This window comes from Onychomys torridus, chromosome 23 (assembly GCF_903995425.1).
Source record: "Onychomys torridus chromosome 23, mOncTor1.1, whole genome shotgun sequence".
Classification (NCBI taxonomy): domain Eukaryota; kingdom Metazoa; phylum Chordata; class Mammalia; order Rodentia; family Cricetidae; genus Onychomys; species Onychomys torridus.
The window spans coordinates 51104951-51121483 of NC_050465.1; the positions used below are offsets into that span (position 1 = coordinate 51104951).

Sequence of the window (16533 nt, forward strand, 5' to 3'; positions counted from 1 at the left end):
TCTCTGCTTCAGAGTTCTGTTCATGGCTGACAGGTGGCCACCCTCCCTCTGCATACTTCCACTGAGGGGGAGTGTGCAACTTCACAAAGCAATTTGTTCCAGATCCAGACAGCTTTAATTGTTAAGAAATCTTTCTTTATAATCTGAAAATATATTTGCCCATAAACTTGATGATTTGTCCTAGTGATGATATCCATAACCACACATACACAGCTACACATAATACTGCAACCCCTCTTGCTCATTTCCTGTTCTCTCCTTTGATCTCTTTTGACTAAATGTCTTTGTTTCTTTAGTTTTTATTCCATGGAAGCTTCTCTTGTTCTAGCACATCCTGACTCCTTTTTCTGTGTGTGCATGGTAGATGGTGAGCGTGGTAAACTGTGGAGCTCTAGATGGAATATAACAGGCCGTATTTGAAATTAAACAGTGTAGCTAATAACTAAGCCATGTATATAGCAAATGTTTGGAGAGAACTTAAAAATATCAGTGTTCTCATCACATAGCTGTTTGTATTGGTCAACTTTTGCTAGTTCATCTTTCTGTCAATGAATATCGTGATAGGCTTTGATGTAGCCACTATGGAATCTCCATTTCATAAGGTTCAATATTTTGCTGTATAGAATGCAGTTAGAACACTTGTCCAGGAAAAAAATTAAAGGACAAATTCAAAACCAGTTTGAATTCTGTATCTTTTCTTCATAACTGGACTTTGATGATCCATCTGAAGAGACATGCATTTCCATGCTTTCATCCAAGTTTCTTACTGAGCAGGAAAAAGATAACATTGTAACCACTAATGTTGAATATATTTAATTAATAATTTGTGGACATAGATTTTCAACAAACTATGCCATTAATTTTCTAATAATGCATGAATTATTTTCTCATCTCATTACAGAAGGTTCATCAAACTTTACCAGATATGGCGTCCTTGATATCTTTATGATAATGTCAAAAGTGAAGTGCCATCTAGTTTACCATGATATGTTCTTCATGAAGGCATGCTATTTCTTAAGCTTTATTACATCACAAAAAAATCATCCTATCTACTTAACTGTCTCTCAGAATTTAGAACAGACATCAAGTTTTTAGATTAAGGGTTCAAGTGTCTTCCTAGGCTAGAACTTTTGGTCTGTTGTAGATCACTTGTCTAATAGATAAGGATTTAGATTTGATTCTCAGTACTGAAGAAGAAGAAGAAAGGGGAAACCCCTCATAAGGCTCTTCCTGACAACCCAGGTCTTTGCCAGCTTCACCATTTCAGATTGTGTACACTTTACCCACTTCCTGTGCAATTTCAGAGACAATCTCTCTAGTTTTCAGAACCAGCAGCATCATAAAGACAATGTTTCTCTGTTTGCTTTCTGAGAATGATGCTAATGTGTGTCCTGAGGTCTGTGCCGTGCTAGCTCCCTGTCCCCTGGCTGGTGCTGTGACCATATCTCTAAGTTCTTTCTGCATACTGGAGTGTTAACTTGATGTACCTGCAGCATAAACCCAAGAGTGTTGGGTGGTAAATGTTCCTTGTTAATGAATGGTTTCCATATAGTATAGATTTCCATAAGCTATAGAGTGAATGTTTACATCTATACAAAGTTCATGCTATTAACTTCCAGCTCACACTGTGATAACACTCAGAAATGGGACTTTAGGAAGGTGCTAGATTTGGAAGATATCACGAGGGTAACATGACTCTTACAGAAAAGGGAGATGAGATATCTCTGCGCTCAAAAAGGAAAGACCATTTGGGGGCATAACCAATTCAGAAAGAATCAACTGTACTCCAACCTAAGATCAGACTTGTAGGCCACAGAGTTGTGAGAGGCAGATATTAGTGGTTTACAAGTCAGCTGGCCCAGGGTATTTCATTACAACTGTCCTAAGTGACAAAGGAGCTAGACTCTCCTGTTTGTAGACTATTCTCCTTGATGGAGGAGATGAAAATATCTTTGTCTTGTTGTCATTTCCTTTGATTTCCATGCACTCTCTTCTTCAACTCTCAGTCCAAAATCTACGCTCCTACTTTTGCTTATTTTAATTTTGCCAATCTTATTTACCAGCTTAGAGTTGCAGTAGCAGAGTAATCAGACCCTACATTGAAGCTGTTTGGTGAAAGTCCTGAATTTCTATTTTATTTTTTTTTAATATTTATTTATTTATTTATTTATTTATTTATTTATTTATTTATGGTTTTTTGAGAAGGGTTTCTCTGTGTAGCTTTGCACCTTTCTTGGAACTCACTTGGTAGCCCAGGCTGGCCTCAAACTCACAGAGATCCACCTGCCTCTGCCTCCCAGGTGCTGGGATTAAAGGCGTGTGCCACCACCACCTGGCTAAAATCCTGCATTTTTAATCTGTTATACGTCACCAATTAATTCAAGTCAAAATGTGCTCATAGCAAGCATTTTAGAGGTTCAGAGGAAGGAGAAAGAGTGGGAGAGAATTTTCAGGCCAACAGTTCAGGAAACGTACTAGTATGACTTGGATCCTTCTTTCTGATCCACTTTGTTCTCTCCTTTCATAATGGCACAACTCTACAGGTTGCCACAGTTTCGATGACCACGTTTCTCCCAACCAAGATGGTGGAAAAAGCAAAAATGTGGTGAATCTGGGAGCAATCCGACAAGGCATGAAACGTTTTCAATTTCTGCTCAACTGCTGTGAGCCAGGGACAATTCCTGATGCATCCATCCTAGCTGCTGCCTTGGACCTAGTAAGTTACAGAATTCCCCCACCCTTATTCATGTTCATGCTAGCAATGGAGGAAAGCATGAATTCCCAGTCTTAACCCTAGCGATGGGTTCATATCTGTTTAGTTTTATCAGAATTAATGTCAAAGGGGGAAAAAGTTGGTAAGGTAAGAGAAATAAATAAAAAGGGAAAATCTTAATAAATCACTGGGAGGTAGCCTGTGTTAACAGTGAGATCATTAGTATGTGAAAGCATTCCAACTTCAGGATGCCTAAGATGAAAAATTGGCCTGACATTTGTTAGCCCAATAACTGTAAAATGAGAGTTAATGCTACTACCGAATCTTCTTTGGTATCAGTTATGAAATAAATACTCGATATGTAATTCCTAATTAAGAGGTATCCATTGAGGTCTTCCTCTGTAACAAACATGGCACTAGCAGCTACAAAGATGCAAAACTTAGCTTCAGAACCAAGTTCTGTTTTTCATCTATAGGCTTTCTGTGTCTAGCCATCTGGTCTTCTCAGTGAGTGTCACAGCCTAAGGCTAATGATTGACATTATAGCATATAATGTAGTGTATTTCCACAGGGAAATCCTGGAACCAGGAAGACCAGCTTGTAGTCCAGTGGTTGAAAGCCAGCAAAGAATAGACTGGGGCCTAGGCCTGTCTTCTATCCTCAGAGAAACTGTATTCTGTACTCTGTTATGTTGACTCTTAATAAAAATGATGTGAAGCTACTTTAAGAATTTGAAAAACTCTGACAGCTCAGGTGACTTTGATCAAGGTCATATGCTAATTGGTTCTAAAACTGGGATCAGAGCAGAATCTTCTAATTCCATTCAGGACATTTATAGCAACACCATATGCTTCTCTGTCAAGCAATTATTTAAATAAATCAAAATTAGTATCAAGACACATTGAAAATATATGTATATGGCCTCCTATAATCAAGTAAGTTGTGAATAAATTTTTAATGATTCAAAAAGCATTTTGTCCTTTAAAGATATTTATTATTATAGAAATACATGATAAGAATTTATCATAATAGGAAAACCTGAACTATTTTCAATTTCGAGTATCCACACCACATTCATTTTCCAAACCAATGATTCTTAACATTTGGCAACACTGATTCTTTTAGATTTGGATGAAAGTTGTGAAAATTCTCCCAAGAAAAGCACAATTATAGACAAAATTTAGCATATATATCAGAAAATTAATGGATTTCCCACAGAACTCTAAAACCTCAAGAACTCTACCTCAATAAATGTGTCATCACTAGCAAGGAGACTCATCAAGCAACTGGAATTACTTCATTTATATTCATTGATGATGGAAAGCCAGAAGGAATTCATTCACCATTGCTTCCCATGTGGAAAACTCTTAGCATTTATATTAAGATATGTGGGCCTGCAGAAACACATGGCTTGTCACAGGAAGAACACCCTGAGGGATCTGAAAAAGAATCTCATTGGAACAAACTAATGCTTGCTTCCAAATCAAGACAATTTTAATTACAATATTGATGGTCAATTTGATATTTAAATTTTCTAGGTGGTGGAGTTTCATTTGCTCTCATTAAAATTATTCCATACCTGCCCGACTTCCAACTGTTGTACCCTTTACTTGCTATAGAAATGTGGTGCAGGAGTTTTCAGCCACAAAGAGATTCTCAGCCAGAATGTGACTCCTACCATTGGATTGGAAGAAAACACAGCAAATAGAGATTTTTTTTTTTTTTCTCATGTCCCTAAATGTAGAGCTGTGACTGGAGAGTTCCCAGATCACTGAGTTCTCATATCCTCCCTTCCCTGCAGTACCTCCTCTGGCAATGTTTGTTCTTTCTAATCTCATAAATTCCATGGTAAACAACAGAAAACGTATGGTTCAGTGCACAATTAGTGTCTCTTTGCCTCCAAGCAGAGACACATGTGGAAACACACTGATGGAGTGACCTGTGTAGGCTGGGGAAGGAAATACACTCTTCATCAATAATTAGATGTACTGGGGGCAATGTGCAGCCCTGGAGCAGTGGTGGGTGGGGCTAAGAGGGCTTTTCATACCTGGGAGTCTTTAATTCTAGAAAAGACCAAGCATTGTGCCCAAGTTCGGAAACCCAAATCCCAGATGTCAGAATCAGCCAAAATTTAAAGAAGTCAAAAAGTGTCCTTTATCAGGCAATGGGGGTGACTCCTTCATATGCATAAATGCAGAGGCGATGAAGAAGGTGTTAGAGGAAGAAGAAGAAGAGAGGAAGAGGAGGAGAGAGATGGAGGTTGGCAGAAGGGATAGTAGAGGTTAATAATGACAAGTTTCATTCTGCAGACAGTTTATAGAGAACTTCCACATTATCTTAGTTGTTGGTGTAAGATCAAACGGATCAGGCCAGGATATGGTTCCCAGACGCAGGTATACTCGGGACCATTCCATAGCTAGGAAAAAGTGGAAAAACTGAATTTGGTAGTAAATGCTAACAAGCCATCTGAGAGAAAGGGATGTGTAGGTAGGTATTTTGTATTCCTGAATTAAAGTGGCATTTGGTGCTGGCTGTCATTTGTATAGGTGTGACAACCATAATTTGTCAATATAGATCTAGGTTAGGAGTTCCTCAAGATTACTCTTGTATTCACAGATTTCTCCTCTGTATTTGTTTTTTCCCAGCATCTAATCTCCTGTTTTATAATATTTTTATGTGTTCTCTAATGCATTTGTAGTTTTAGTCATGTGTATGATGTAGAGAAGACTATGGAGCTGGGCGGTGGTGGCGCACGCCTTTAATCCAAGCACTCGGGAGGCAGAGACAGGTAGATCTCTGTGAGTTCGAGGCCAGCCTGGTTTCCAAAGTGAGTTCCAGGAAAGGCGCTAAGGTACACAGAGAAACCCTGTCTCAAAAAACCAAAACAAATAAATAAATAAATAAATAAATAAATAAATAAATAAATAAATATAAAATATAAAATAAAAAAAAGAATATGGAAACACACAGATATAGAAAATATAGGTAAGTTAATAGATATTAACAGATATGCATAGGTGATGGATATTAAGCTAGGTAGAGATAGATAACAGATAGATAGATAGATAGATAGATAGATAGATAGATAGATAGATAGATAGATAGATAACAGATAGGTAAGTAGATGATAGATACATATGTATGCATGCATAGATATACAGACACATGGATAAACAGAGTCAGGCATGCAAGAGTGCAGGTGCAGATGTACAGATGAAGACAGTGGTAAAATCTACTTTTTATCAAGCAGAAGTGGAAACATGAACTGGATTCAGAATTATATTACAGTTGATTTTATCCTACCCCTCTTGAACTATTTTGTCCTATTGCTTTTACCTATGTCCTAAATTGAATTTTATATTAAAACATGATTTTTGCTTTCATTGTTTCATTGATCATACAATTTAAATGTGATTTTTTTTCAAATTGACATCTTTTGTTTTGTTTTTTGAAACAGGGTTTCTCTGTGTAGCTTTGTGCCTTTCCTGGAACTCACTCTGTAGCCCAGGCTGGCCTCGAACTCACAGAGATCTGCCTGCCTCTGCCTCCCGGAGTGCTGGGATTAACGGCATGTGTCACCACCACCCGGCTTCAAATTGACGTTTTTCTTACGAATTGGAAAGTACTACTACGTGAAGGAAATACTAGGAACTTGCAAAGTCAAATATAACAAAAGAAAGTTTGTTTGTTTTAAATAATCTTACTATTATCATTACAAGCATGGAATTCCAGATCATTGATTTAAGGCCAATGCAGCTATTCCTCATAATCATTTTCTTTAGTATAAATGTATCAAATACAGCTGTAATACTTTTTTTTAAAGACATGTTTACACAAAGGATCCCTTTCACACTAAAGTTATGTGACCTGCCAGCACAAAGGGAAAAAGAAGCATCTTGGCACACTTGTATTTACAGTACTCACAGTCTATCCGTATTTATCTGGTAGAATTTGTAATGTGTATAGATGGCGACTTCTAGTTTGGGTGTAATTTATCAGCATGAATACAGTTAACAAAGATGTCAGTTGGCGGCGTTAGTGCCAATTTCCGGGAATATTACCCACATCCCATGTTAATTGGATTGTAAAATTCTCCCTCATCTGTGATTGAAGAAAATCTAATTCATATTCAAGTATTTGGTCTTATAAATAGGTCGAATTAAAGGGGGAAAAGTCAGTTATATTCATGACAGACCTCAAACATAGGGCATTCCCAGTGACTTTAGGGTTCCTGCTCTCTTACCTGATGGTGTCCCTGTGCCAACCAGAACTGCTGCTGCTATGTTATGTTGCTTTGTTTTGCTTTCTTTTACCTGATTCTGAAATTTCTTGATGTGTAGTCATGTATTCCTTTCTGTTCAGCATTGGGTTTCTTCTGATGCAGTTAGTGCTACTACGTGAATTTTCACTCAAGAATAGTTTCATTAACTACAGCACAAGTTGTAAATTCATTTCATTTTAGCAAGACATTTCTTTTTTTTTTTTTCTCCAGAATTTTGGCAGTTCTGGATGCTCCCCTATGTGTTAGTGTACATGGGCCTTGATTCAGAATAGTTTCCTAGGTATACAGAAAAATTCAATTCTGATTATAATTTTGCATTTGGTGTAAAACCCATATTTCATATAATTGCAAGAATTCTACACTGGTGCCAATTGTGTAAGGAAGGTTTGTACTAGTCCGCATTCTTGCTTCTGTTTTTTACTTGTTCACATCACTGTTTTTACCAGTCTGGTGCCCTAAAGTGACCAACTTTGTATTTCAACATAAGGTTTAAGATGTCCTTACACAGACATGATGAATAATTTAATTAGTATCTTTTCCATCCTTTACTGAAGAATTATTTGTCTTTTATGGTTGATTTTAGAAGATTGTAGGCAAGGATTTGTGGTGCATACCTTGAATCTTAGCACTCGGGATGTAGAGGCAGGCAGATCTCCGTGAGTTTGAGGCTATCCTGGTCTACAGAGTGAACTCCAGGACAGCCAGAGGTACATAGTAAGATCCTGCCTCAAAACAAATGAACAAAAATTAAATCAAACAAACCAAAAAAATGATTGTAGATGATGCCAATACTAATTGATCATCTGTTTTTTACATTGCATCACCTCCTTATTTGTGGTTTCTATTTACTTTATTTATGTGGTGTATTTTAATGAAGAGAATTTTTAATTAATTTAAGATAATTTAATTAATCTGTATTTTCCTTTAGGGTCAGCACATTTTCTTATATTTCCTCTCCAATTTTCTCTCTCTCTCTCTCTCTCTCTCTCTCTCTCTCTCTCTCTCTCTCTCTCTCTCTCTCTCTGTCTCTCTCTGTCTCTCTCTTTCTGTCTCTCTCTCTCTCTGTGTCTCTCTGTGTCTCTCTCTCTCTGTCTCTGTCTCTCTCTCTCTCTCTCTCTGTCTCTCTCTGTCTCAGGGTATGTGTGTGAGTTCATGTGTGAGTATAAGTACATACATGTCACTCACATACATGTCACCCTATGTGGAGGTCAGAAGACAACACTGGGTGTTGGCCCTTGCCTTCCATCTTTCATCCTGTTTGAGTGAGGATCTGTTGTTCACTAGCTATCACCAGCTAGCTGGCCTTTAAGATTCCAGTGGTCTTTTTTCTGCCTCGTATACCCCAGGAGCCCTGGAGTTACATGTGAGCTGGACCACATCCGGCTTTATGTGCACTGTAGGAATCAGAACTAGGTCTTCATGCTTAACATTTTCCCAAAGTTTAGCAAATTCTGCTGGCTCCTTCTCCTTTACCCCAGGGTTCTTTGCAAACTCATGCTCCCCCTCAAGTATGCCCTACTAGAGAGGATTCGGAGGCCAGCTGGAGTAGCTCTATCAGCCATGGTGTTTTAGAAAACGTTTGTTTTCACCTCAACTTGAAGCTCCTTCTGCTGGAATTGTTAACAAGCCATAGGCTGACATTTTCTTTCTGTCCTTCCAAGATATTATTCCATCTCTGTCTTAATATTCTGTACTGGCAATCAGTCCCCAAGGCTGATCCAACTCTAGGCACCTTTAATATCTTCTGGTGGCTGTTGATAGTTTACAGTTTCACTACAATGCTTCTGCCATATTTCACTAGATGTTCATGAGGACCCTAAATTTTGCACTTGCAATATTATATATATATATATATATATATATATATATATATATATATATATATATATGTATGTATGTATTCTGGAAAATTCTCAGGTGTTACATCTTTGATGTAAGGTCCCTCACATTTTCACTTTCCTTCTGGACATTGCAGGTACATTCAAGGTCTAATTTTAAACTTGACTGCCTCTTCTATTTCATTTCTTTGTCACTCTTGATACTATGCCTTAGAAAATGTTCAGCTACCACATTCACTTCGCTGCCTCTTTGTCAATGGAGTCTTTTCCCACACTTCTTTGATATAATTGAACTAATGTATCCAAACATAATGCCTGCATGTATATCTATGCATCATATGCATGCTTGGGGCCTGCAGAGACCAAAACAGATGTTGGATTCCCTGAGACTGAAGTTACAGATGGTTGTGAACTACAGTGTAGGTTCTAGAATTGAACCCACGTCCTCTTGAAGAGTAACCAGGTCTTTTAACTGCTGAGCTATCTCTCCAGCCCCGATCCCATTCTTAATCAAGAGCAAGACTGGCTACCACAGGATATTTCATAAGGTCTAGATAAACTTGGATTTTCACAACTTGGATTCTGATAAACATCTTATTCATAGTATGCCACCCACAAAACGGCGATGATCTGACCCAAATGTTAATAGTATCAATGACATAAACAAACAAACAAAACTCAGCTAACCTATGCTTTATCCTATATTTGGGGTTTCAGATTTCATGAGCAGTGCTAATTTTTTATTTGTAAAGGTCAATTTAGAGCCAGGGATGGTAGCATATTCCTATAATCACAGCATTCAAGATACACAGCCTGGGCTACCTAATGAGACCCTTAACTCAAAATAAGCAAACAGAGTTAACTTTACACAGAAGTGTGTGGCCTGACCCCCACCAGCTTGAGACTAGATATTTAATCAGTGGACCAAAAACTCTGAGAGCAAATATTTCTAACTCATCCATCGCTGCCCCATGATTATCTTCCGTGGTCTTCCATCTCACCTTAGAAATAAAAATAAAACAAGTATTAAAATTTTGTCTAGCATCATTAGGTGTTTTAAATAAAAGGAAGTTTGTCTTTCCACCCAGTCCATTATATGAAATAGAAGACATCATTTGTTTTTTCTTTTTTAAATAAGTAACCCAAAACACGACCATGACTTGAATAAATGGGAAAATGATTAGCCAGCCAGACCATGAGTTGAACAGTTATGCCCACCCCAGACTGTCCACAGCTACTGTTGAAGTGGACAGAGGCAGCTTGTCAGCTAATGAGTCTGTTAGTCAGTGATCTCAGTCAGGGAGACAATTCAATACCAGCAAAGTAATAAACATTGACTCAGAAACATATGCCCCCTGGCAAAAAAAAAAAAAAAGAAGGAAAGAAAGAAAAAAATTCTAACACATACTGAGACCCATAAAAACTGCTTATTCCCATTGGTTTTAAATAAACATATCTCACAGCAGCAAGCACTTTATATTTTATTGTAAGGCAATAAAAATCATGTGATTCCTCAGGGACCATCATAAAATATTTAGCTTTCAAAAAAAAAAATAGGTAGTTCCTGTGCGGTGTTATGTGAATTTTCAGAATCTGTTGGGGTTTCTTCTCATATAACAAGCTAAGATAAGCCCCTGAGGGAAAGGGATGTATTGTAATTATACCCTCCAATTAACTGTTGTGTCCTGGTAAATATATTTCTAGGTCCCCAGGCAAAAGATGGCCCAGCTGTTTGGTTTAGTATCCCAATTTTCTGCTTCACCTTCACAAAGGAAACATTCAATATATATAACAATCATAAAACCCAGGCGAAAGAGCAAAAAAAGAAAAAAATCAAGGAAAGGTTCTGGATGCAGGGATTTTTCTAGTTCCAGCTGCAGAGTTTTGAAGAAATTCAGACTTCACAGCGACAAAGTCATGACTTCACGTGACTTCACACGACTCCACAGCCATCAGAGAACACGCCCTCCATTCAAGTAGGGGAATTTTTTTGAAATCACTGATACTCCATTTTTTTTTTTATTTAAACTTTATGTTTGGAGATTCTAATTCATATAATTTAGCTTAATATAGTTTGGTTTTCCCCTTAAAATGGTTCTATGAAACTGTGGCGTCGTGGAATAGAAACGTGGCGCAGCTGTAGGAACTGAAATGTCACCTGGACGGGCAGATTAATAAGAAAAGAAGACATTTTGATATATTGATCTCTGTGCTGTCAGCTTTTGGTTTTTTGTTTTTTAACTTTTTTAAAAAAAATTTTTTAATTAAAATACAATTATAACATTTTCCCCTTCCCATCTTTCCCTTTAGACCCTCTCACGTGTCCTCCTCCCAACACCTCCCATTCCTCCTCTTCCTCCTCACTCACTGCCACATTGAAAGCCTCTCTTTCTTTGAATATATATATATATATATATATATATATATATGTATATACACAAACACATATGTGTATACATGTGTACACACACACACACACAAATTACGTACATTTAATGTTGCTTTGTGTATATGATTTCAGGCTTGGTGTTGGATAACCAATTACAGGGCTCATACATGGGAAAGACTAACTCTCCTTCTCTCAACAGTCATTAGTTTCCCACAGTTCTTTGTCTAGAGGCCTGGTGAGATTTTTCTGCTTCCAAGAGGTTATGTGTCCTTGGGCAAGTAGTGCTTATAGGTTAACTTTAGCCTTAGACTCCCTCTCTCTCTCTCTGTAGCACTCCCCAATTAAGCACCATGTTTTCCCCATTTCCCCTGCATATCACCTGTATCCTGTTATTTCTCTCTCTAGACTAGTGTTGACATTCATTGTAAATGGGCCTTTGATAATTGATGATCTTTTCAGCCATGCAGTGTTTGCTTGATTTGTTCCCCATCCCCTTGAGTTATCTTTCTCCCTTATGTGAATCCATCCATCTCCATTACATCATACCTCCATATTTTACTGGTCCTGCAGATTGTACTGAACTGTAAGAGTGAAGCTCCATCAGAAGGGGAACCTTGGCTTTCCTTAGTGGCTAGGAAGAATCCTCTCTTCTAGGTAGGCTATAGTCCTGCCTCCCCAAATCTCCTCTTTTCAAAACTGTGATATAAATAATACTTAAAAAAATACTCATTAAAGCCACATCCATACTAGAATACCTTAGATTGTGTTGCACACATGTTCTGTATTTATTCTTATTGCTTAGCATCTTCTACTAGAAGGCATAGTAGTATCCTTGGCTTTGTGCCTCAGCATCCCCCTCAATTTCCTATATAGAAATATTCACAAGGCATGTCTTCAGTCCCAGCATTCAGGAGGAGGCCGAGATAGCAGATCTCTGTGAGTTTGAGGCCAGTTTGGTCAGATCCAGGACAGCCAGAGCTATGTAGAGATATCCTGTCTCAAAGAACAGAAGGGGGATAGGAATACTTAATGCTTTAGGAACTGACATAATTCATAACATCTTGAATATAGAATTCCCAAGCCTGCCTCCTGTTTACCAGGGTCATGAGGATTATTATAAAAGGATACCATTTGAATGATTCTTTATTCAAGCTGTGGGAGTTCTCAGTGACACTGGATTTTATAGCATGTATCAAAACCATTGGATAATAACCAATTTCACCCTTTGTGTTGAGATGTATAATAAATAGAATATAGCCTCAAATTGATCTAAATTGCATTTCCAAACTTCAAACTACCAAGGCTAATAACTATATGCTGGTAACATCTGGGTTTTATCATGCTAAATTTTTAAAAGTAAACAACTGAAATTTTTGTTCATCTAAAAACACTTCAAGTTTCTTATGCCTCTTCACATGCATACATACATCAATTGTTCATTCCTTCATAAGCCCATAGTTAGGGGTGGTGAAAGTACTCTCTATTCCATGTATCTAATCTAAGTTGGATTTTACCTATAATTCTGTCAAAGTCAGAGTTCACTGTATAGTGCTCTGTCATGGGTGTTCTTCCTGTCTCCTGTCATTAAGCATTGAGTTCAGATTGTTTTATCATGAGAATATATCACAGTCTAACAGGAAGAAAATGAATTTATAATGTTGGCTTTGCCCTCCTGCCTGGCATTCATTTCCTAGAGACAGATGTCTCAGCCCCTTTCAGATGCAGGCCAGTATATCCAATGTGCAGAAAGACTCAGTATTCAGACTGTGTGCAACGGCATCATAGCATTCATGCCTCTGTCTGCAGACTCCTGGCATTGAAGAATGGACTCTCCCAATGACCTGTTTCCATGTCTCAGCTTCTGTACAGAATTTCATTACTTATCACTCATGTATGAATAACAGATTCTTATTGGTTAAATTATTAAGGCCACTCCAAGTAGTTAAAAGGGGGGTTTAGTTTGTGGGGTAACTTACAAATGAAGGGATAGGTTGCAGGGTCTGGGAAAGGTATGGCGCAGTCCGGCTGTGTTCTCTGGAGAACTCTGCTTGGTCTACCTCCAGTGTCCAGGGTCCTGGAACCAAGAGAAGCCTCTCCTCTCTGGGTCTTCATCTTCCTCCCTCATCCCCACCTTGTGGGTGTGGCCATTATCGAAGCCTCAATGGGGGCTGGAACTTCCAGGCCAAGGCTGAGATGGCTACCCACTACAGATTCCTAACACAGTGTTCATCTGGTATTTTGTCTTTCTGTCCATATTAACTTTCGGTCTCCTGTCAATAAGGTTTGAAAAATTAAGCCCCTCAGTAAATATGGTTCTTAACTAGAATTTTTATGATGCATTACTGCAATTATTTTCCTTTAAAAATGTTTTTTAAATTAAGTTTATAGAATTCTCGATAGCTGCATTTAAGCTTTAGATAAGGGGGTTGCAATTTACTTTAATCATCTAAAGGAGCATAAAACAGAGAAGATTTCTCAGTGATGATGGTTGCCAGAACCATCTTACAGGGAGAACAGGAACATGAAGGCTGCAAGTCATGGGAACAGCCCTTCTGGAAAGATATGAGATCTCATATGTAGGAAACAGCTTCTTTTTTGATTCACTTAGATTGTACAGCACTTGAGATGGGAATAGACTGGAAAGTAAACCAAGTCACAAAGGTCGAACATCGTTTTTTCATTATACAGAACTGCAATATGTTTTAAATGGTAGAATGCAGGTGATATGTGTTTAAAACAATATTGTATTTACTGATTGATTTTTATTCTTAAATACATTATACATTCACCCCCAAATTCTCTTTTAGTAAGATCTTTGAATATAAATTAAGACAATGTAAAGACAAAGACAAAGACAGCATAGATGTGGGCATGGGAGAACATCAGATTGGATACTGTGTGTTCACTTTCACAGTCCAGGTTATGTAGAAAACATGTTGGGGTTTTTTTAAGACTCTTAAAATTAAGGTATTATTTCTTGATCATAGTGTTGTTATATATTACAATTTGTAAAAAAAAAAAAAAAAGTCAACTGTGACATAATCTCTATACATTAATATTTATTTTAGCATTATAGATTGAATTGTTCTGAACTTTGTTGGTTAAAATGATGAAAAAAATTCTTTTCAACCTGAAAATCAGTTATCACCGACAGCCTAGAGTTACTGAGTGACCCAGAGGTGGTGGTGGCAATGTGACATTTTTAAAATATGGCACAACAGGCTTACACAGACCTGAGGGACATGCACCTGCCACCTGAGGCCATGGCATCATAAAGGCCCAAACCGCAGCCTGGGCCGTGTCTAGGTCCATGACCCTGTCACAGCCAAGGTCTGCATTGATGCCCGTGTCACCTGTTACCACCGAAGACAACGGGGAGAGGTCTGCACAGAGTTGATCCTGCTCCTCACTGGCTGCACACTAGGAAGAACTGGCCTTGCCCCTCACTAACTACAGCACTCAGGCGAGCAGGCCCTGCATCTTGCCTGGGTAGCACAGTAGACCTGACCCTATTGACAGGGTGCTGGTGAGCTGGCCCTGAAGGTGTGAGAGTGGGAGACCTAGCCCCACTGTCTGTCACAAGGTGGTGTGGGCAAGGGAGAGATGCCCCTCCCCATCTCCCACCCCTCCATGTCTGTGGTAAGTGGGAGAGCTGGCCCTGAGGTCATGAGAGTGGGAGAGCTGGCCCTGCCCCTCACCAACTGCAGCACTCCAGAGAGTGGGCCTTGTTACCTGCTGCATTGGGTGAGCTATGCAGTACGGGAGAGCTTATCCAGGTGGTCAGGATGAGGGAAAACTACTCATCTACCACCCAGACCCAGAACCAAGGCTATGAATTAGCCTGTCCTAATATCCACCTCATCTATGAACTTCTGGAGCATGTGAAGGGGCCAGACCTGCCTTTCCAAAGCTGCAGGGTCTCCATGACACAAGGCAACAATAGTATATCCAAGAGGAGTCCCAGTCAGGGCCCAGTATCTAGTGCAGCAGAAGCCGGAGGCCTTGAACCAGACCAATGACTCATTGCAATGAACACTTACAAGTAAAGGTGTATGGACTGAGGGGTGTACTGTGTGACTCACTGTCACACTAGAGCATCCACACTGAGACTCTTTTGTTTTGTTTTGTTTTGCTTGTTTTGGTTCTGGTTTGTTGGTTCATTTATTTGTTTGGGATTTTTGTTGTTGTTGTTTTTTTCTTTTAAATTTTATTTTATTTTGGGGCAGAGGTTGCAAGGACAGAAGGCAGATACGAAAGGGTTGGCAGATGAATGGGATCAGGGTGCATGAGGTGAAAGCCACAAAGAATTAATACAAAGTTAGAAAAAAAAGAAAAAAGAAAGAAAACCTGGCATAGGTAAAAATCCAAGGTAACACTTTATATTTTTCTTATGACCTACTGATGACCTCCTCCTCCTCTTTTTCTGTTCCTCTCCCTCCTCCTCCTCCTCCTCCTCGTCTTCCTTATCCTCTCTTCTTTCTCTTACTCTCCTCCTCCATCTTTCCCACACCCTCTGTACATGCTTGTTAGCTTTTAAAGAGTTCAATACAATCGGGCGGTGGTGGCGCTTGCCTTTAATCCCAGCACTCAGGAGGCAGGGCCAGGCGGATCTCTGTGAGTTCAAGGCCAGCCTGGTCTCCAAAGTGAGTTCCAGGACAGGTGCAAAGCTACACAGAGTAGCCCTGTCTCAGGAAAAAAAAAAAAAAAAAAGAGTTCAATACAGTATCTCATTTTTCCAGGTTCTGGGTATCAAACCCACCACTTTTATTTTTAAAACCACATCTTTGCATGACAAGAGAGAGTCCTGCTTTTTATTTTCCTGAAAAAAATACACTTTTTATCATTTATCAATTAAATAATTTCCTCTTTTCTCTAATCTTTTCAACTAAATTTGGTCTGTTATACAGGAAAAAGATTAATTCAACAAAATCTTCCTCTTCCTTTTCCTAATAAAGTGTGCAAAACAAAAACAAAAACAGACAAAAAACCAAAACAGTTCATCTCCTGAAACTTGTGAGTGGTCTTAGATAACATGCCATATGGGGTGAATATAACAGCACCCTAGATTAGAGTAAGATTCATTCTAGAAATGGAGTATTTGCTTATTCATGTTAAAGGTTTATGCTTTTTGAAACTTCTTCTTTAAAAGCTTTGAAAGGTCATTCACACATACCTTCAAGTCCTAGTTGTCCTATTCTGGTTTGTTACTATTTTGTTTGGTTTTATTGTTATTTTATAGATGTCTGTAGTCTTATGAGAAAGAGAAAGAAAGAATGTGAATTTGGGTAGATAGGGAGTTGGGAAGATCTGG

At 38.6% G+C, this 16533-nt stretch overlaps 1 protein-coding gene across 1 annotated transcript in view; it reads left to right on the forward strand.

Annotated features, from left to right (window-relative positions):
• Positions 1–16533, forward strand: part of Unc80 (unc-80 homolog, NALCN channel complex subunit) — a 183769-nt gene that overhangs the window by 62077 nt on the left and 105159 nt on the right. Inside the window, 1 exon segment of the mRNA XM_036172708.1 lies at positions 2544–2716. Within this exon segment, the coding sequence (XP_036028601.1) occupies positions 2544–2716 (173 nt within the window).